We start from the raw sequence: 21524 nt of genomic DNA, 5'->3' as shown, positions 1-21524 counted from the left end.
CTCCTCACTCTCTTCCAGCAATACATCTATCAGGAAGTGTGGAATCTCTTCCAGCAGATCAGCGTGAAGGCCAGCTCTGTCGTGTACTCTGCCACCAAAGATTACAAGGACCACGGCTACAGGTAACTGGACCTCATTGTCCTTTTTGATCTCAACAGTATTTAACTCCCTTTGAAAATGTGAGGTTTGGGAATTTGTCTCTTAAACTCTTCTTACAGAAGCACTATGTGATACAAATCAACACACACATACGGTGGGAAATGAAAACCCACACACGGCCCCCATCTGGAGCTGACCACAAGCATCTCAGTGCACGTGGTCCCAGCCCCACCCCTTCCTCCGACCGAGCCCAGGCTGCACACCCAGGTGACTTGTTTTATAAGATAGCACTTCAACTATATGCCATATATGTTCCTCTGCACACTGCCTTTAATGGTTGTGTAGCATCCCGCTGTATAGCAGTACCAAGATTATTCTACCAGTCCTTAGCTTGGGTGTTAAGTAGTTTTTCAGTTTTCTTGCTGGTAAGTGCTGTATTGACAACCTACTAGCGAAATATCTGTGTACATCTTTGATTCTTTTCTCAGGTTAGATTCAGCAAAGGAGCATGTAGAGGGCCCAAGAGAGTAGGTGTTTTATATTGTTGAACATTTGATAAAGTCTGGCCACTCTTTCCTGATAGACAGAGATGCTTCCTATCTGTTCCTCTCCCTTACCTGGGAGTGCCTTGAAGACAGCGACATGTGTGTCCAGGTTGGGGGGTCCCACAAGCGTTTGGCAGATCAGTGGAAGAGAGGAAAGGAGAGAAGTGAAGTCAGATGAGGACACAAGGTTGGGGAGGGAAGAAGAGAGCCCCTTTGTCGGTTCCTCTTGCCAATCACAGGGCTCCTCTTCTGACTGTCAAATTCAGGCTTCACTCTGAGGTCTCCCCAAATCATTTTAGTGGGCAGGAGTGCAGCTGTGGAGCCATCCCGTGTGGCTGCACTGCACGACCTCAGAAAATGCTGTGAAAAGGCTCTCTGTGCCTCAGTTTCCTCATCTGTCAGATGAGCCCATGTCTCGTTTTGCCCGTAAATGAGGTCATGTATGTGAAAGTTCTCAAGCTATGCATGCTTTCAGCATTGTTATTACTTAAATGTTGTTATTACATTGTTATTACCTTATTGTTACCACCACCATGAGCCCAGGCAATTAGCACAGCCAGAGGACTGGGTTGGAGACAGAGCTAGGCTTACCTCTCCTTCTTCCCTCCATCCTGGTCTCTGCAATGGAACCGACACACAGGCCAGAACACCTCTTGGCTTGCGTTGTTTCCCTACTCCCAACATGGCTGCTGGGCCTCCTCACCCCAGGCTCCCTGCCCCCTGCCTGTGCTCTGCCCCTCCCAAGTGTCTCACTGGCCTTACCCTGCTGCCCAATGTGTGCCGTGCTCCATCCTTCCAGCTCTTCACCTCCTGGCTCAACTTCCTTTTTCCTCAAAGCCTTTCCTCCTTGCCACCCACCATGATTTGTCCTCTTCCTCCCCAGTGGAAGCATCTGCTGCCGTGTGTTTGCCCTTGACCTACGAGGTATTTACCTAACTGTGAGGGAGTGCCTTTTTTCATAGCTGCCACTTGTTCTGTGATTTCTGGGAGCCAGAGAATGTGCTCAGTGCTTCTCATGGTGTTTAACCCCTCCTGCAATCCTATTAAGAGAGAATTATTACCCTTGTTTTATGTAGGAAAAAAACTGAGGCTCAGAGACATAAGCAGCTTACGCAGGGTCATGCAGCTTGGGAGTGGCAGGGTCTGACTTCTCTGGCCCATCTCACCAGTTCATGGCTAATGGGGCAGCAACAGCTTTACACAGGGGCTTACCTGGGGCAGGTTGTCCCAGGACCCTGGAGCCCTTCCTGAGTACTTGATGTGAACTCAAACTGTCATCAGCTCCAGGTGGAGGGAGTATTAAGGGGAAGCTGATCACAAGGTGTAAGTTCCATGGGTGGTATCTCTGGGATTTGTGGAGAAAAGCAGGTCCAAGCAGGCATGCCTGCGCATGGGCACTTCCATTTTTGGCCACACAGAGGGAAGTGTCCTGGGACCATCACAGGTGCCCAATGTGCAGATTCCAGGAACTTAAAACAGTCCGCTGGAGATCCTTACTGCATCTCAGAAGGGAGGATTGCAGTCATTTCTGCAGCAGTCATGGGGATGGCATGTTTGTCACCTCTTGAGAGTTCTTTCATTTATAGACGCTGGGAGGAGTATGGTGAGGCAGGCTGGGCCTGGCCCGCAGCAGCTTGCCTTGCCCCTGTAGTGGTGTCCCCCAGACACAGTTGAGGGCCTGGCAGTGACTGTTATTTTGCTCTTTCCCCCTCAGGCACTGCTCCCTGGCGGTGATTAATGCCCTGGCCAACATCGCGGCCAACATCCAGGATGAGCATCTGGTGGACGAGCTGCTCATGAACCTGCTGGAGTTGTTTGTGCAGCTGGGGCTGGAAGGGAAGCGAGCCAGCGAGAGGGCCAGCGAGAAGGGGCCGGCCCTGAAGGTAGGAAGGAGGACGGCTGTGCTGCCTGCTCTGCCAGTGTGTCCATCCCTGCTGGCTAGCGCTGAGTCTCCAGGCACCATCTTGGTCAGAATATGGTGTTTTCTCTATTGAGTGATTTAAATGCATCTGGTAGAGTGCAAGATAGAAGGGGGCAGGTTCTTCCTCAGGGACGTTGGCAGGGGTCGGGGAAAGAGCAGCTTCCTCACTGGATTGCATCTGGCTCATGGCAGATGCCTCCCCCAGCCCAGGGTGGAAACTTGACAGCAGCCCAGGGTGGGTTCCTCCCAGACCCCTGTCTCCCTTCTCTCCTCCCTTCTGAAGCTGGGGTCAGTGGCTGGTCCTAGGAGGACTTTAAGGGCCCATCGTCAGAACACAGTGACGACATGAGAAGGGCCCGATTTGACCTAATCTCAGGCTGTCCAAGGAACTCAGGTCCACAGGGACAGACAGAGCATCACATCTTGAATGCCCAGATATGTTTGAGGGGTACATTGAGGCAGGTGAGGCCTTTTACCACATCATCTCCCCTTTAACATGTCACATAGGTGTCAGTCCCTCTACCAGATCTCCACTTCCATCCTCCTTTGTCACATCCTCTACCCCTGTCCCTGCTTCCCCTCCCAGACAGTTGCTGTTCATCTGCTCTGTGCCATGTACTTTCCTAGGTCTGGGGGCAGCCCACTTCTTCTGTAAAGGGCCAGACTGTAAATATTTTAGACTTCACAGGCCACACTGTCTCTATTGCAGTTGCCCAATGCTGCTGTGGTGGCCAGTCTGTGAACAAACAGGCATGGCCATACTCCTATAAAACTTTATTTACTAGAACAGGTGGTGGGTCAGATTTGGCCTTTGGGCACAGTTACTGGCCCTTGTTCTAGGTGAGGAAATATCTGTACCCCTGTGGAGCTTAGTGGGAGAGTAAAGCAGGCAGTATGGTGAGGGGCACTTTAGATTGTCCTGGTGGAGAAGGCCTCTCCAAGGAGGTGACATCTGAGCTGACAGTTGCATGAAGGAGCCTCCGTGCAAAAGTCTTGACTAAGAGGGAGTAGCTGGTGCACAGAAGGATCCTAATATCCTTGGCCCTAATTCAGCCTTGCTCTGCCCAGCCCTCTGACATTGATGCCAGTGACTGACCTCTCACGTCTCCCAGGGCAGTGCACAGCTAGCACCATCCCGATACACAGGAGGGAAGAGAGTCCCTCAAGCCCAGGGGGCCTTAAGCATCAGAAGGAGAGTGCTGATGATACAGGAAGGTGCTGAGCACCCAAGAAAGCAGAGGCTATAACTTCTCCAAGGGGTGTTTAAGGAGCCTTCTCTCCCCTGGAAATTGGGCCTCAGAGCTCAGAGCGGCACCTTCTGGGCCCCGTGGGTCACCTTCCGCCCCCCACCTGCCCTTTACCACACGTTTACAAAGTCTCAAGACTCTCAGATTTAATGCTTCATCCAAGGATGGGGTTTGTGCCATGAGAAGTAACGCAGGGATTCCCTTTTCTATACCTGTCCCCGCCCCCCGCCATAGAAGCTGTGAATTTTGTTCTTTGCAGAGTAATTTCTGTTGATCATCCAAGCAGTGAATAAGCAAGTGTGTATTGAGCAGCTGCTGCACTTTCCCCCTGAGATAGCACCTTCTGGAATAAGGGGAGCCTAGAGGAGCAGTGATGGGGATGCAGGATGCTGGCAGCGGTGATTATAAACTAAACTAAGACACTACTGTCAGTTTTGCAGAGCGAAGCAGGCAGGGCCACTGCTTTTGTGGGCCTAGTGCAGGGAAACTGGGTTAGCATTCTGTCCTTGCCACTGAGCGGCTATGTGGCCTTGGCAAGCCATTGAGCCCCTCTAAATCTCCCCAGAAGTTAATGCATGTGAAACACTTAGCATGGCGCCCGGTTCAGTGGGTACGCAAGGCCCTTGGCTATTGTCTTATTGTAAATCTAGAACAGAAATTGAGGGTGCTTGGGCGCATGCTTCCGGAACCTCAACTAATCAGCGTGCACTGGAGAGTAGCTGCGTTTGTGTCTCTAGCCAGGAACTTACCTTTTATTTACTTACTGTTAAGTAACCCTTACATTCCCCCAACTTGAAAAGAATATGTGTTTATTGTAGAAAAGATAGAGAAAACTATAAATAATAAAGTAAAAAGCACCCATGATCCCTCTACACAGATATAGTTACCATTAAGATTTGACAGATTTCCTCCTCACTTTTTTAGCATATGTATTTATTTTACATACTTGGGATTGAATCATAGCATGGTCTTAAATTCTGATTTCTTTTTTCATTTAACATGTGCTGTGGGCTCCTTCCAAGGTGACTAAATGTTTTTCAAAAGGTTACCTTTTTAATAGCTGTGTCATACCTAATCATGCAGACATACTAGGATTTATGTATTCATTTATGTAATCGTGATTTACTTTTGACATGTTTCCTTCATTTTGCTATTAAAATTATGCTAGATGAGTATCTTTATACCTCTTCCTATATATCTCTCTCATCATGTCTCATAGATTAAGAAATTCCAGGTTTACTATTTACTGGGTTTTTTTTAATTAAAAAAAATTAAGGCCAGGCATAGTGGCTCACGCCTGTAATCCTAGCACTCTGGAAGACCGAGGTGGTAGGATCACTCAAGGTCAGGAGTTTGAGACCAGCCTGAGCAAGAGCGAGACCCCGTCTCTACTATAAATAGAAAGAAATTATCTGGACAACTAAAAATATATAGAAAAATTTAGCTGGGCACGGTGGCACATGCCTGTAGTCCCAGCTACTAGGGAGGCTGAGGCAGAAGGATTGCTTGAGCCCAGGAGTGTGAGGTTGCTGTGAGCTAGACTGATGCCACAGCACTCTAGCCCAGGCAACAGAACAAGACTCTGTCTCTAAATAAATAAATAAATTTTAAAAAAATTAAAATTGTCAATGATGACAATTCTGTTCTTTTCTAGGCTTCTAGCAGCGCAGGGAACTTGGGAGTACTCATTCCTGTGATAGCTGTGGTGAGTGTTCATTAATCGAATGTGTTAAAACTCCAGATGCCATGCTCATGTTTTGACTGTTCCCTAGTGATACACAGCAAACTCCTTAGAAAAAGGGAGCTTTGAGACCCCAGTGATTCTGTAGATGTGGCTGCTTCAGCCACCACCAGCAATTCTGTGAGGGCCCCATAGGTGTGTGCCCGCTGTGGCCATACCCTTCACTCCCTTTCTTTGTCCTGTGCCCGAACCTTTTTGGTCAACTGACCGGGGAACTCGATTCACCTCCCTTCTTCATGACTCTGAGGTCCCAGGTCTGACTCCACTTTCATCCTCTGTCTCTCACACCCTTGCCCTCGTTGGCGTCTTACACTAATGCTGGGCAGGCCGCCTGCTCCCATCCTTCCTTGACCTCTTCTTGCGAGGTGGCCTGGAGGCCTTTTGTTGGAGCTCTGGCCTTGGAGCTGTGGCCCTCAGTCTCCTCCAGGTGGCGTTGTTGGCACAGCAGGTACAGGCCCTGCCTCCTGCTGTGTCACTGGCATGGTCCAGCCCAGTTTCCATCTTGTCCTCTCAGCCTGTGTCCGCCTCCTCCCAAATGACCTTTGTAGAAGTGGGTTTTCCCTTTCTTAGTCATTCCCAGCTGCCAGTGCTAAGTCCAAGCTCTGCATTCCAGCATTTGTTTTCAACTCTTACTCTTTACCTTCCACTTGACCCAGCTTCTAGTTCATCCTTGTGCCTGCTTCCCAATGCCTTCCCACCTTAGCCTACCCCCAGTAGGTCAAGTCTTGAGCACTTTTATGTGTCCCCTTCACTTTGTGCACCAGAGCTGTTGATCTGGTGGCAGAGCTGCTGGGGCAACCTAGGGGCATGGAGGTCGGGCAGGCAGGTGGGCACAGAGAGGCACCTCTCCCAATCTCGGTGAGGTACTTCCTGTGCGCACACCAGTCTACATGTTCATGCTGAACCTAGGGACTTTAGGGGTTTCAATTTTGGCTGGCCAAGTTGGACAAAAATATTAATTGACTGGTTTACTATTATTTATCTTTAATAGTAAAATGTCATGTATTGCATTTTGTGGAATATTCCACTAGGTCACTGTCCTTCTGCCTGTACGCTGTCCTTTTCTCTCCTGTCCCTCCCCTAGTAAGTGGTGATTCAGGAGGGGGAGTGGGGTCTGCATCATTTTTGTGAGTGTGCTTAAGGGGGCAAGGGGGCTGGCCTGCAATGCAGTGAACGGTAGCTGTCCACCCAGAGGCTTTGTAGGTTCCCCTGGGAGCCATACCACCTTCCTCCCTGTGATCAGGTGTTCTCCCACAGCCCTCTGAGAATTTCAGTATTGCTGGGACTCACTCTGCCATGGTATTTTTCATTGACACTCCCACTATTTAATTTTTTTAAACATAAATTTTCCTACTTTGTAGTTAGCATTAACTAGTATACAGTTGTGTTTTAGAAGTGCCACTGTACGTGTGCCTTTTGTGTGGCCTGGAGGGAAGGGTAGGGGCATGGAGTCTGAGGCACTCTCTCGGCCTGTTGGAGGGGAGACAGGCTGGCTGCAGGCTCCCTGGGAAAGTAGGTTTTAGGGAGACAGGCAGGATGCTTGGGGTGTCATTAAAATCAGTGAGTTCCAGGATCTCTGAATATCCGAATTCTATGACCAATTTATCGATTGTCACTTAGAGTTTAATAAACACATAGAAATCTTTTGGGGCACTTTGTACTTTTAAGGAGTGGTGACTGGTGAAATTTAGTTGGGAACACATGAGTTTTAGGGTTACAAGGGCCCAGGTTGGACTCCTGTCCTATGTGTGGGACCCTGTGTGAGCCTTAGCCTCTCTCTGCTGCTGGGTGGTCAGCATAGACCTAACTGTTACCTATGACAGTTTAGCACAGACTGACTTAAGTACTCCCCTGATGTGACCTTTTGCATAAATAGAGTAAGTATTGTATTTTTAACAAAAGTTAATGATTAGATTATGGGAGAGGAAGCAAATATTTGATTTTATTGCTCAACATAGAGCACAGGGGTCATGCGTACTTACATTTACTTCATGGTTACCCCTTGGACCTTCTGGGAGAAACTAATTTCCAGAGGGTTTGTTTTGTTTTATTTTGTGTTTTACACTTTTTTTCTTTTTTAAAAGAAAGATGTAGTCTGTTTTGGACCTTTGATGACACAGTGTCTCGAATTACTACCAGGAAGCCTGAGTTTGGGTCCTAATGAAGCTGTTCACTTCTCAGTGACCTTTAGGGAGTTGCTGAGAGGGTGGGACATGTGATCTCTGAGGCTTCTTCCTGCCTAGGTTTGACAGTCTTTGTTCTGCAACTTTGTGAACAATATTTATTCAGAAATATCATTGATTAAATTGTGTCTATTGGTATCTAGCCCATTAATTAAGCATTCTGAAAGTTATCTAATGCTTAGAGACCTATGGTTGTTCCACTGTCATAAAGTAGTGATTTAATAAGATGTGCCTTCTGCTCAAAAAACATTCATGTACTTAGAGCAAGGTTACATGTGTCACTTTTGTGGCCTTGAACAGGTTACTTATTCTCTCAGTGCTTGTAAAATGAGGCTAATGGATTAGCATTTTTTAGGTCATGGATGACCCTTTTGAAAGCTGTGCACTTTCTTGCCATAGAAATGCATCTTATTCTCAGGATTTTGCGTGTAACTTCACGATGTTAAATGGGAGAAGCCCATGAGGGCCCCCCAGTTAGGCAGCCCAGGGCTAGATGCTGTCTTAAATTAAAATATTAATGGGGTGGGGGACCATACCTATAATCGCACCACTTTGGGAGGCTGAAGTGGAAGGATCACTTGAGACCAGGAGTTCAAGATCAGCCTGGATAACATAGACCCTGTCTCTAAAAAAAAAATGTTAAATTAGCCGGTTGTGGTGGTGCATGCCTGTAGTCCTAGGTAATCTGGAGGCTGAGGCAGGAGGGTCACTTGAACCTGGGAGTTTGAGGTTACAGTGAGCAATGATCACATCACTGCATTTGAGAGAGACTCTTTTTCAAAAAAAAAAATGCAGAATTGAAGCGAGGAGTGGGTCATCATTAGTATCAGATTTCATGCAGATGCCAAGAGGTTATGACAGGGAGATTTGGCCTTAACTCTGTATTGTCCACCCCAAGCAAAGTGCTGGAGGCAGGCCCTGGTGCAAGAAGTCAGGAAGGGAGTGGGTAAAGGGGGTGATCAGGGAAAAGCAGGCTTCCTGGGACCCCTGCCTAGGTGTGGATCAAGCACATCCCTTCCCTTCTGTGAGTTGTAACTGCTTCTGCAGTTGTAGAAAGCAGGTGACAACAGTGCCAGCCTCCTAGGGTTGGTGTGAGAGCTCAGTGGGATTACCTGCAGTCTTGCCCACCCAAGGCAATGGTGTCCCTGTCAGGATTCCCCTTTTGCTGCTCCCATTACTGGTATTGGTCTCATGGAGTCAGAAGCCTTATAGGACAGGACTCCCTGTGTGACCCTGCACTTGGATCCCAGCCTACCATGTACTGTAGCAGCATCTCTTGGCCAGTTTTTGGAAACCTTCTAACCCTTGTCTTCCTCCCCTGCCGGCCTCTGGGGTTACAGTTAGACAGTGGCATACACACACTAGTGACTGTTGTTCCTGTGGTTGTCAATTGTCCTTCTCACTGAAGGAGCGCTAGCACTGTTGGATTCTGAACAGCCTCTTTGGATTCCTCTTGTCTTACCCAGGTAGTGAAGAATACAGAAACATTTCCTCAGATGTCACCTGCTCTCAAACCAGACCCACTGCAGGCCCAGATTTGCAGGATGAAGCTGAGATGCACACCTGTTTAAAGAGGGTGGAAGCCCCTAGGCTTGGTGCCACTTAGAGCACCGCATTTCAGGGGAACCATGCAGACCCTCCCCAGGACTCAGCAGCACACATGTCCTGTCCTGAGAGCCTGCCCTGCTATGGCATATCAGGAGCCGTGTACCACTAGAGTGATTTTCTGTCAGCCTTTGTCATTCCTGGAGATATCAGCTCTTTGACTTTACCTTTATTAATTATTTGAGCCTCAAAAAATAGAATTATATGGTGGTTCATGCCTGTAATCCTAACACTCTGGGAGGCCGAGGCGGGAGGATCACTCAAGGTCAGGAGTTCGAAACCAGCCTGAGCAAAAGCGAGACCCCGTCTCTGCTATAAATAGAAAGAAATTAATTGGCCAACTAAAAATATATAGAAAAAATTAGCCGGGCATGGTGGCGCATGCCTGTAGTCCCAGCTACTTGGGAGGCTGAGGCAGAAGGATGGCTTGAGCCCAGAAGTTGAGGTTGCTGTGAGCTAGGCTGATGCCACGGCACTCTAGCCCAGGCAACAGAGTGAGACTCTGTCTCAAAAAAAATAAATAAATAAAAAATAAAAATAGAATTATAGCAGATAAACATGGAAAAGTAGCTATGTTTATTTATCTTTAGGAAGGAAGACATGGCTATGTGTACATACTGTTCTCCAGGTAGGTGAGATGACAGATGGCATTTGGCATGGATTTGAAAGGTCAGGCCTTGAGAGAATTAAACCCTAACATTAGCCCAGGGCACCCCTCATATGTCTAGAGGATGCTTCTCCCCTGAGCATCAGGAAGGGTGCTAGTATGTACCCTCCTTGGGAGAGGTGAGAAATTAGTCATGTGACCTATTTCTGTGTTTAGTGTTCAGATGAGGGGCCTGGTTGAGAAAGGCTCTGAGTAATAGAGCCAGGTTTGCTGTGAGGAGGCAGGAGGGGTGAGGTCTGCCTGTTGCTGAGACCCTCTAGCTAGCAGCTGGCATGCTACAGTTACATTAACTTTTCTACAAACTTATGGCATCAGTTACTGTGCAGATTTGATTCTAAGTTCAGAATTGAACTTCTCAGTCGTTTGTAAGTGCCTTCTCTCATATGGACCCCGAATTGAGATTGGTAGCATAAACCACAGAGGTCATGATGTTCTCCTTAGAATGGGAACAAAATGACAAGAGTGCCCCAAAACACTCAGACACCCAGGCCTCCACCTCTAAGACCTGCTGGGGTTGGCCACTCTCCCCATGAAGAGCAGGCAGCTGGTGCGGTGTTCATAGACGAGGAACAGAAAGGGGCGGTCGACAGTGAAACGGACTTGGGTGGACAGCGGCATGAACCCAACCGTGGTCACAGCGGCGGCTTGGGTGCCCTCCTCATTCACTGTGATGGTGCCTTGGTGCTTGAACTGTTTGGAAAGGAAAGTTAATCAGATTCCATAGGTTGGCACACAGAGGGCTAGAGCATCTAGCGCAGTCTCAGCTCACTCAGGAAAAGGGTCCAAAGACCACATACAAAGCAGAAATCATATCTGCCCGGAATTACCCTTGAAAATAGCTTTTATCACCTGTCAAGTGCACTAGTTGTGCTTAGAGGCTGTGTGGTATTACTCTAGGGTTCTGTTTCCTCTTGGCAGTGGCCATGGTCTGAGGGCCTGGTGGACCAGGATAGCTGGCGCAGCCCCAGCTCTTCCTGCCCATGGGGTGTACTTTCATGGGAAAGGGGGGCCTGGGTCTGCTGCACCTTTTGACCCAGTGTTCTGTCTTCTTTGCTGAGTGTCTATTGTTGGTGTGTTAACTTAAATGTGCGGGTAGTGCAGTTCTTCTGTGTTTTTAATGGGTCTTTCATGATCTGCCTAGGGATTGATCTGACTAGAGCATGCATCTCCCCTCTCTCTGGTGTCAGCAGGAGCGGGTCTTACTCCAAGGCCACACCCTGTGGATCCTGCCCGCTAAGCTCCTGCCAGATGCAGTACTACCCTACCCAGACCCAGGAGAGCAGATGCAGCACCCCCACCCAGGAGGTCAGATTGAAGGGTGGGAAGGACAGATGGAAGCAGGGGAGACCTCCTCTAAGGGAGACCCCAGGATGGGTACAGGGGAAGACGCGGGAGCAGTTACCAGGTCTATGGTGATCTTTTCGTCTGAGATGCCTGCCATGTTGCCATTTTTGTCAAACAGTGCTGTGACCCCCATTGACTTCAGGGGCTCCACCAGGTTATAGTTCTTCTCCAGCTTGAACTTTGGCAGAAGCACCTCTCGAGTTCTAGTTGGAGAAGGAAAGAAAGTCCAGTTTTATTGAACCACAAGTTACAAAAGAATCATGATTTTTCTTTTAAAGATCCATAGCCTAGCCCCCCAGGTTGCATTTGCCACAGAAGTGACACCGCACTTACTAAAGTTTATCTCCCAGGACTGTCTGTTGATGATTTTGGAAAGCCCATCCCATTGTAGTTCCGGTTACTGAAAATTGAGGCATTTTAATTGTTGTGTGGTCTTTTCCTCGACACTGTGTGATTCATTTCCTGTTTTCAAGGTTAGCGGCAGAACTTTTAGTGGTTTATGGTTTGAGAAGGTATCTGAAATAATTCCCATGTTTCATTCCTGATTTCAGGCATTTCTTGTTTTGTTAATTAAGGAGTTGACTATCTAGTCAGTGAACTTAGTAAAAGAACCCATTGGATCTATAGCAGACAGCACTAAACATCCTCAAGCTTTGCCTTGAGGCACTCAGTGGGGCTTGCCAGAGGGATCTGCAGGCCAAGCTGAAGAGCTGGTGAGAAGAGGGATTAGACATGGTGTCTCAGGAACACTGATTTGGGCTGGTGCTCAGGTGGGCTAAGGAGTGGAACATGCAGGCTGGCTAGGCCTCCCTAGGGTAAATTAGGTGGAGGTCATGGGCAGGGAGGTTCAGAAGGAGGCAGCTACAGAAAGAACATTGTTAAGGAAAAATCTACAGGCATGACAACTGGCTACCTAGGCAGATAGCCTTCCTCTAGGACCCTTCTTCTCTCTTTCAGTTTTGTTGCATTTGTGCTCTTGTACTGTAAGGAGACCCAAACCAGATTCACTTTTTCATTATGGGCCTAACCCATATCCAATAAAATAGAAATAAAATGTCTCCATTCTTTCTGTCATAATCCAAAAATAATCTTGGTAAATATTTAAAACCTGCAGTTTTAACTAGGGAGTAGTGAATAATAATAGAGTAAAATTATGAATGACGAATCTGCTAAGAGAACCTTGGGCTAAGAGAACCTTGGAATTCCCTGGGTAGGGCAGGGGACAGCCAGTCTTTGTTGGATGCCTCCCAAGGGTCCAGGCACTGGGAGGCTCAGGGCTCAGTGTTGCTTGTTCTATTAATTCCTCACAGCAACTCTGGCAAGTGATGGAATTATCCCCGTTGCAGGTATAATGAAGCTGTCACTCAAAGCCACAGAGCAAGTACATAGCAGAGTGGGGATCGTTGCCAAGCTGATTCCAAGTCACCTGCCCCTAACTTCTGAAACTGCCCTCTGGACAGCAGATGTGTCTTCCCAAATGTTCTCCAGTCATCTCTCAGCAAGCAAGTAATTTGGGCTGAATTAACAGAGAGTGGCCTTGTATGGCAGTTCTTGGGTAGTTTATGCATACTTCTCCCTTTCTCTTAAAATGACCAGAGTTCTAATATTCCTGGACATCCCCAGCCTCCAGGAGACCAGAATGACAAACACAGACCCTGAAGTACCTGTTTGTCATGCTTTTTTGCCATCTCTCCACCACCTGGGGCGTCAGCTGTGCTTCGAGGGTCTTCATCCCAGACAGCTTGTGTGGGACCACAATGAGCATGCTGATGCCCCCCACATACTCCAGCTGGAGGATGTCACAGTCAAGCTCCTGGTCATTTGCTGCAAGGAAGTTCCCTTTGGTCTGCATCATGGGAACCTTAACCACTGCTCGCTCATTCAAACGGAAGTTGTGGTTGTGTGTCATTTCCACTGGGAATTTATTCACCCAGGATCCTGTAACGTCAACAGGGACAGGCTGTTATTAGCATGTTCCTTCGGGGTGTGGTCCTCACCCTTGAAAGTGCATCTGAATCTGTGTTGGAGGGCTCATCCAACAGCCCACAAGGCCCACCCCACCATCTCTGATTCAGAGTCTGGCTTGGGCTGAGAATTTGCATTTCTTTTTTTTTTTTTTTGAGACAGAGTCTCGCTTTGTTGTCCAGGCTAGAGTGAGTGCCGTGGCATCAGCCTAGCTCACAGCAACCTCAAACTCCTGGGCTCAAGCAATCCTGCTGCCTCAGCCTCCCGAGTAGCTGGGACTACAGACTTGCACCACCATGCCCAGCTAATTTTTTTCTGTATATATTAGTTGGCCAATTAATTTCTTTCTATTTATAGTAGAGACGGTCTCGCTTTTGCTCAGGCTGGTTTTGAACTCCTGACCTTGAGCAATCCACCCGCCTTGGCCTCCCGGAGTGCTAGGATTACAGGTGTGAGCCACTGTGCCTGGCCAGAATTTGCATTTCTAATGAGAGGTTAACAAGAGAGGTTAAGTGGACTGGAGAGGACTGTGGTCTGACACTAACGAGTTGTTTGACCCTTGCAAGACACCTAACTTGCCTGGGCCTCTGCTTCTTCATCTGTCAAAGGAGAAGCTTTGAGCTCCTTTTAGCTGTTTTGATGGCCTTTGTCCTTCACACTGTAATTCTTAGAGACCAGCAAGACACGTAGGTGATGGATGTGTCACCCTCAGGATCTTTGCTGTGGATTGGGCTCAGCACCATGTATCCAGGAATAAGTCCATGTCTATTTTATCTCTAAGATACCGGTAACTAGTAGCGATGGGTGACCAGCAGTTGAGAACTGGCTGTGTGCTGGGCATTCTTCTGAGCACTTTTCCCATTATCTCAGTTCTGCTCCTAGCAACATGATGTGTGTGCTTTTTGTTATTATCCCCATTTTACAGATGAGGAAACAGAGGCACAAAGAAGTGAAGTAATGTGTTCCATGTTTCCAGCTGGTGGATAAAGCAGCTATGATGAGCAGAGCAAGAAGTGTCTTGGGTGGAGGTTTAAATCCCAGACAGCTCCCACCTACCTCGGAATGTAGCTCAACTCCCTTCTCCCTGAGTCTGCCTTGCCCAGGACTTCTCAACTGCAGCACTATCGACATCTGGGCCAGATAATTCTCTCTGGTGGAGGGACTTTCCTGGGCATTGTAGGGCGTTTAGCAATACCCCTGGCCTCTTCCCACCCTATAGCAGTGGTACTCCCCCCACCAGTTGTGACAACCATAAGTATCTCAGACCTTTGCCCTTGGGGGCAAGCATGCCCCATCAGGAATCATTGCTCTTCCTGGTTCTGATGGAGCTGTCACATATCTCCTGGGATTCTTTCCTTCTTACTTCCTACTGAATTTCAGCCTCTATTTTTATTGTGCTTTACAAAGTGATTGTAATATTCAAAATTGAAACCAGGTGCTGTGGCTCACACCTGTAATCCTAGCACTCTTGGGAGGCTGAGGCGGGAGGATCGCTTGATGCCAGGGGTTTGAGACCAGCCTAAGCAAGAGTGAGATACTGTCTCTACAAAAAATAGAAAAGTTAGCCAGACATGGTGGTATGTGCCTGTAGCCCCAGCTACTCGGGAGGCTGAGGCAAGAGGATCACTTGAGCCCAGGAGTTTGAGGTTACCGTGAGCTATTATGATGCCACTGCACTGTACCTGGGTGATAGAGCGAGATTCTATCTCAAAAAAAAAAAATTGAAATCAAATTAGTAATGAAGATTTGGGAGCTAGAAATTGAAATTACACTTCTAAACAAACCTCTCCTTTGAGTATTGGTGAAGGACTGGGTGCTTTTAGCATTCAATCCCTTCTGATTCCCAGCATTAAATTAAGTGACAGGGAAAGGAAGCACATGTTTGCCCCTTTCCCACTGCACTCGGGTTGCTGTGTTCAGGAGATTGTAAACTGGCTGTGCCCAGCTGTTCCTCCACCCTCATGCCGCAAGGATGGCTTGCCGTGTTTCTCTGCCTGTCCCTGCACACCTGGCCAGGGCTAATGAAGAGGCTCTCCGGTGTACCTGGGGGCACTGACAGCCTGCCAGGACTGAGGGCTTCCAAAATATTGCCACATTAAGTGCTGTGTCACTATCTCTTACAGTTCTCCCCACAGCCATGTTGAAGTAGGTGTTCTCTCCCAGATTAAGATAAGGAAACTGAGTCACAGAGCCATCGAATGACTTGCCTGAGGTCACACAGATGAGAAGTGGTGAAGCCAGAACTCAGACTCCTGTTTGTTCAATTCCAAAATTCTTACTTATAACCACTAATGAAAGAATATGTGTATGTTCATCATATATATATCATGTTTGTGTGTGTGAATGTCACAGCCTGTTGGAACTCAGCCTTCGATTCCCATGAGAACCCAGCCTCATGCCTGGCTTTGTGGTGGAAGTTCTGGTGTCAAACCTCAGCACTCCAGTTCATCCCTACGGGCCTGGCCTCTTCAGCCCCCCTGGGGGGGCTGCCTTGTGGAGTGGAAGGGGTCTTAGCTGAGGCACAGAGTAGGTGTACTGACAAGGGGTGGGGGGTGCTTTGGCCACCCTTCCTCAAGCAGAAGCCAGAAGAGGGCCTCTGACTTTGGTATGTCTGGGCTGCTGTAAATCCGTGCTGAGGCTAACTAATAGGAGGTGCTGGCCTCCCAGGCCTCAGGGAGTGGCCCTCACTGGTAGCTGACAGCCCTTGGTGGCAAAGAAAAGTGGTTGTATGTTGTGGCAGTTAGTGCTAAAGCTGAACCATTCCTTATGCCTGCACCTCAGAACACTCAGAGACTGAAGTAGAGGTTTCTTCTGCAGGTCCCAGTGAAGACATTTGAAAAGAAAGGTCTGGATTTTATAAATCCATGCTCATTTATTTCTAGGCTTCCAGGGGTCCTCTGTGTATGTGGGGGGCAGGGTAGTAGCCTCCTTAAAAAGTACCCTAGTGCCTCGCCCAGAAGAAACAGTGGTGTATTTCCCCATGCCCACCTGCCCATGAGTGCAAAAATATCCTGGAAAGCAGTCATAGGTGTTAATATCAGGCGCTCAAGCTGAGTATTTATCAGATGCATTTCTTCAGCCTCTTGGCCATATTCCTGCTTATTAATAATTGGGAAAGGAAATGAAAAAACTCAGAGCCACACTGGCCAAATATTAAAAAGGTTTTTACATTATTCCTTCCAATTTAACAAATCACGAGTGACGGCTGGCCTAGGTGCAGCATTGACTCTGCTCCTTACTAGCTGTGTATGCCCTTGGAGCATGTTTTCACTTCTCTGCCTGGCAGCTTCATCTATAAAATAGGAACACTTACAACTGATGACCTCACACAGTTGTGGTGAAGATTCAGTGAGCGTAAAGCACAGGGTTAGGGCTCGTGAGTGCCAGCTGCTACTGCCACCTCAGCATGGCCTTCCCTGTCCGTGATTCCACCTTGTGTCTTGTTCTCCTGAATAAATTACAGCTAGAATACAGGTCTTGGCATTCAGCACACCCATGTACTAAATGAGCGCATGTTGCGAGTTTGCTCTGAGATGCAAAAGCCTATTTCTTACCTTTGAAGTAGATGCAGTTTAGAATCATCATCTGGGTAACGGGGTCTATATTCTCCAGAGCGTCTTTTATGAGGCCCTTGGTGAGCTTCAGGATGTGGTTGTTGGTTTTTGATATGAAGGCAGGATCTGAGAAGTCCGCTGCCTGGGCCTCTGCGAAGTAGTACTCTTTTACTTTAGTTCTGAAGTCATCCAGGATTGGAAACTGCTTCTGGACATAAAGGTCATTGACTGACCGCAGCGTGTACCCAAAGTTCCTCCTGAAAAGGCGATGAGTCAACTTGCGGAAGAGATTATGAATGGTCGTGATCTCGTACTTGCTGCTGGCGTTAACAAAGTCCTTAAAATGCAAAATCGAGTGCACTTGTTCATGGGTCTCTCCCTGTAGGCCCAGGGAGATCATGCCCATTGCGGTAGAAATGCCAACGGGCGCCATGAAGATGTTATCAAACGTGTTGGCCTGGTCCTTCAGTGCTCGGTAAAGGTTGAAAGCGAACTTGGCATTTAGGATGTTAAGGCGCTGGATCCGGCTCTTGCCCTGGAAAAGCTGGAGGATGTTGCCAGCACTTGCTTCCGAGTCTGTTGGGGAAACTGGCAGGCTGTCGATGATGTCGATATAGTCGTCGTCTTCGCTGAGTATCTTGTCTAGGTCCAGATAGTCGTCGTCCTCCTCGCCCTCAGGAATCCAGTCGTTGGTGACTGTGTTTTCCTTGTGGAAGTCGGCAGGGAGAACGAGTGTGCTCAGGTTTTTGTTATTTAACTGCTCCCCCAGGGGATCCACGGACTTAGCAGTTTCTCCTCCCTTCTTGAGCTGGTCCAGTGGACCTTTGTTGCCCACACACACAGATGTTATGATCAAGGAAACCAGAAGTGGGTGGAACAGGTGTTTCATTTTGGCAGAGCTAAAGCTGGGAGGGCAAACAGACAACACGGTGAGAGGCGGCCTGGCAGGCCCCACCTCCCTGCAGCATCCACATAGCAAGTTCCCTGTGGCTTTGGCCCAGGAAGGTGCCCTCGCAGCACCAGTTCTTAGCTGTTTTACGATTATGGACTTTAGGATCATCCAATGAAGATAAACAGACACCTAACATTTTGTGTGGGCTTTAAAGGTTTACAAAACTAACCTTCTGGAATCCTGGCAGTTCAGGGGTCCTGGGGAAGTCTCTTTCTAAGTTACTCACTAACCCTTGTCTCCCACCTCCAGACAGCATATCAGACACTGGAGTTGCAAGGGCCTCCCCATGGAGCCAGGGGCACAGGCCAGTCGGGACAGACGTGTGATAAAGTAAGGGCTCTCAAAATAACATCCCTGTCTCTAATGAGGGGCAGTGGCTAGATTCATACCAAGTTGGATGAGCCTCCCAGCCCCCCATTGTTTGCTCAGGAGCACCAGGATACTCCCATACTGCCTGGGCTTGGGGAGTAGCTTCCTAGCTAGACTCCCTGCTGCCAGCCTCCCTCCTGGGATCTTCCCCTCCAGTACTGTTAAAATAATCAGCTGGAACATTGTTTCAGTCACAACTGAAAGACTTTTGAATTATACATTTTGGAGAGGGAAAGACTGACTTTGAAGAAATTTGTTAACTTTTCTGACCCTCCCTCTCAGCACCTGGCAGAGGCTGCAGTGCCACACGGAGTCTGCCAGTGGAAAGCAGTTTCTAGAAACAATTTCTAATGTGTGTGGCTGCAAATAGAGCTGGGCCTAGATTCCAAATAGAATCAGGCATGGGTGTCAATGGCAATACACTTTAAAAGGTTACAAGAGAAGAAAGTGGGCAACTTGCTCCTTGCATGGCTACACTTAAAAGTGTCCTTTCTCAGATAAAAATAAGGTTAAAGAACAAAACAAAACCCAGCTCAAATAAATAAGCATTCAGGAAGACGAATCTGAGGCCAGATAGGAAGGCAAGGTGAAGGCATTCATGTTTTTATCCTGGTATCAAGAAAGAATATTTGGTAGCCTCTTACACTCTATTCCTACATTACATGATGAAAAGCCAAAAGTAGTTTTTACCAGAGGAAGGAGAAAATATATTTATTTTCTATGGATTGAAATTATGAATCTAAAAGGTAAATCTTCTTATTATGACATTTTAAAACTATCACTAGGTTATGATTAAATCCAGATTACTATCTTTGAAGAGAAGCAATTTTTTTTTTTTAGACAGAGTCTCTCTCTGTTGCCAGGGCTAGAGTGCCATGGCGCCGACCTAGCTTACAGCAACCTCAAAGTCCTGAGCTCAAGCGATCCTCCTGCCTCAGCCTCCCAAGTAACTGGGACTACAGGCATGCGCCACCATGCCCGGCTAATTTTTTCTATATATTTTTAGTTGGCCAATTAATTTCTTTCTATTTATGGTAGAGACGGGGTCTTGCTCTTGCTCAGGCTGGTTTCGAACTCCTGACCTTGAGCGATCTTCCCGCCTCGGCCTCCCAGAGTGCTAGGATTACAGGTGTGAGCCACCGCACCCGGCCAAGAGAAGCAATATATATATATATATATTTTTTTTTTTTTTTTTTTTGAGACAGAGTCTCGCTTTGTTGTCCAGGCTAGAGTGAGTGCCGTGGCGTCAGCCTAGCTCACAGCAACCTCAAACTCCTGGGCTCCAGTGATCCTTCTGCCTCAGCCTCCCGAGTAGCTGGGACTACAGGCATGCGCCACCATGCCCGGCTAATTTTATATATATATATCAGTTGGCCAATTAATTTCTTTCTATTTATAGTAGAGACGGGGTCTCGCTCTTGCTCAGGCTGGTTTTGAACTCCTGACCTTGAGCAATCCGCCCGCCTCGGCCTCCCAAGAGCTAGGATTACAGGCGTGAGCCACAGCGCCCAGCCAGAAGCAATATTTTTTAAAGATAAATCATTCAATCCAAGGAAGAACACAGGCTTGTTTAAATAATTTTTTAAAATTATAACAAAAGGTAAATCATTCAAAAGTTTGTTTTCTCTAGGAACTTCATATGGCACTTTTTTGTTAATTGCACAGAACCAGGTTGGCATTCTCAGTTGTGCCTCGGAGAATAACACTGAAATCCTGTCACATCATCTTCAGGCCCAAACAGAGTAGGCGGAATGAAAGAGAAGGGACTACCTGAAGTTTGGAAAAGTTTATATTTTGAAATAACTTCAAACTTACAGAAAATTGAACGAATAATGTAGTAGAACAACTTCTATATACCCTTAACCCAGATTCACCAGATATTTACGTTTTAGAACATTTTACCTTATAATTTTCTATATCTCCATATATGTGTGTATGTATATATACATGTTTGTGTACATACATGTATGTATGTACACACAGGCAAGCACATACTATTTTTTTTCTGGACCATTTGAGAACAGGTCTCTTATATCATGTCCCAAACCTTTAATACTTCAAGGAAAAATGCCTAAGAGCAAAGATCTTCTCATACATAATCACAGGACAGTTATCCAATTTGAATAATTTAACATAGGTATAATACTTTTGTCTGTTCCATAGTTCTGTTCCAGTTTTGCCAATTGTCCCAGTAATGTAACTAACAGAATTTTACAATAGGCATGTTGAAAAGTAAAAATATTTTTCTACTTGTAAGAGTGTAAAAAGCTTCTGAATTTGAGGTTCAATAGAGAAATGAACTAGTTGGCCATCTCTAAACACCACAAATAAGAATTTATAATCAGCAGAAATAGTAGAAACCAAACTTACCTCTGTGCTTCTGAGAAGTGGTATTACAGAGATGAAATCAGCCAAGGTCACTAGTCGGGTTTTGATTTGAACTTTGGTGCTGGGCTGTTGTTGCGGATTTTCCAAAGTAAATATGTCCCAACACAAACATCAGGCAATTAGCTTGGTCAGCACAAACCCCCTCAGCTGTGTCTGTGATCACTGCTGAGTGACTCGCAACTGCTCGGCTCCATGTAGCTGACGTTTTTTTAAATGCATGGCGGTCACTGTGCCAACGTGCCATGCTGATGTGCATGCACAGCCTTGGTGCAGGAGCCGCCCTTGCTGAAGTCGCTGCGTGACCGAGGCTCTCTTGAGAGTTCTGGGGGCCAGGTTCCTCAGGGTGGCTCCAGTGTTCCTCTGGAAGTAGAGGTCACACATCTGCCTCCCACCGTCATCTCCTTCTGGGATGATTTGCAGCATGTGACCTTGCCCTGATCTGCAGGGCTGACATGGCTGGTTTGGGGGCTAGGCAGGTGTCCCCATCCTTCCATGAGCTTTTTCCTCAGTCAAAAGTGGAGGGAAAAGAATGAGATTAGAGGCTTATAGAATAAGGATCATGGAGACCCTTTCTTCAGTCAAGGGTCGCTGTGTTTGTTGTCAGAATGTGCAGCCCAGCTCCGCCATCCACTACAAATGGGGTATTACTGAGCAGTGCTTGCCAAACTGAAGGCCACCTAGGCAGTCATGGAGATCTGTGGGGCTATGACAATTTTTCTTAAATTTGTATCTTTAATTTAGTGATCTAAAAAGTTATTATAAGACTATTTTGGATTGTCTAGAAGATGAGCTTATCACAGAGCACTGCTCTCTGATGATTTTGGTGCCTGAGAGTATGTTTGGGAGTGTCGCCCCCAGAGCCCATCTGAAGGGAGAGCGCAGTTCAGATGGGAGAATCTGCAAGAGTGTGAGGGGCTTCTGGGAGGTGTCTGTGCATCTCTCTG

The 21524-nt window shown here is 47.3% G+C and overlaps 2 protein-coding genes across 2 annotated transcripts in view; one reads left to right on the top strand and one right to left on the bottom strand.

The window, feature by feature from the left end:
- Positions 1–21524, top strand: part of PI4KA (phosphatidylinositol 4-kinase alpha) — a 114498-nt gene that overhangs the window by 43471 nt on the left and 49503 nt on the right. The window contains exons 17-19 of the mRNA XM_012776680.3: positions 19–122; positions 2359–2527; positions 5467–5517. Of these exons, the coding sequence (XP_012632134.1) occupies positions 19–122; positions 2359–2527; positions 5467–5517 (324 nt within the window). The remainder of the gene's footprint in view (positions 1–18; positions 123–2358; positions 2528–5466; positions 5518–21524) is intronic.
- SERPIND1 (serpin family D member 1) lies at positions 9897–20668 on the bottom strand. The gene is made up of 5 exons (XM_012776683.3): positions 20563–20668; positions 16872–17776; positions 13017–13290; positions 11411–11555; positions 9897–10698 (listed from the first exon to the last, which is right to left on the bottom strand). The coding sequence occupies exons 2-5, from the start codon at positions 17758–17760 to the stop codon at positions 10507–10509; spliced, it is 1500 nt and encodes a 499-aa protein (XP_012632137.1). The 5' UTR covers positions 17761–17776; positions 20563–20668; the 3' UTR covers positions 9897–10506.

The sequence above is a fragment of the Microcebus murinus genome, chromosome 22, assembly GCF_040939455.1.
Source record: "Microcebus murinus isolate Inina chromosome 22, M.murinus_Inina_mat1.0, whole genome shotgun sequence".
NCBI lineage: Eukaryota > Metazoa > Chordata > Mammalia > Primates > Cheirogaleidae > Microcebus > Microcebus murinus.
The sequence above is the reverse complement of the archived record's forward strand: the minus strand, read 5'-3'. Positions and strand labels throughout refer to the sequence as shown.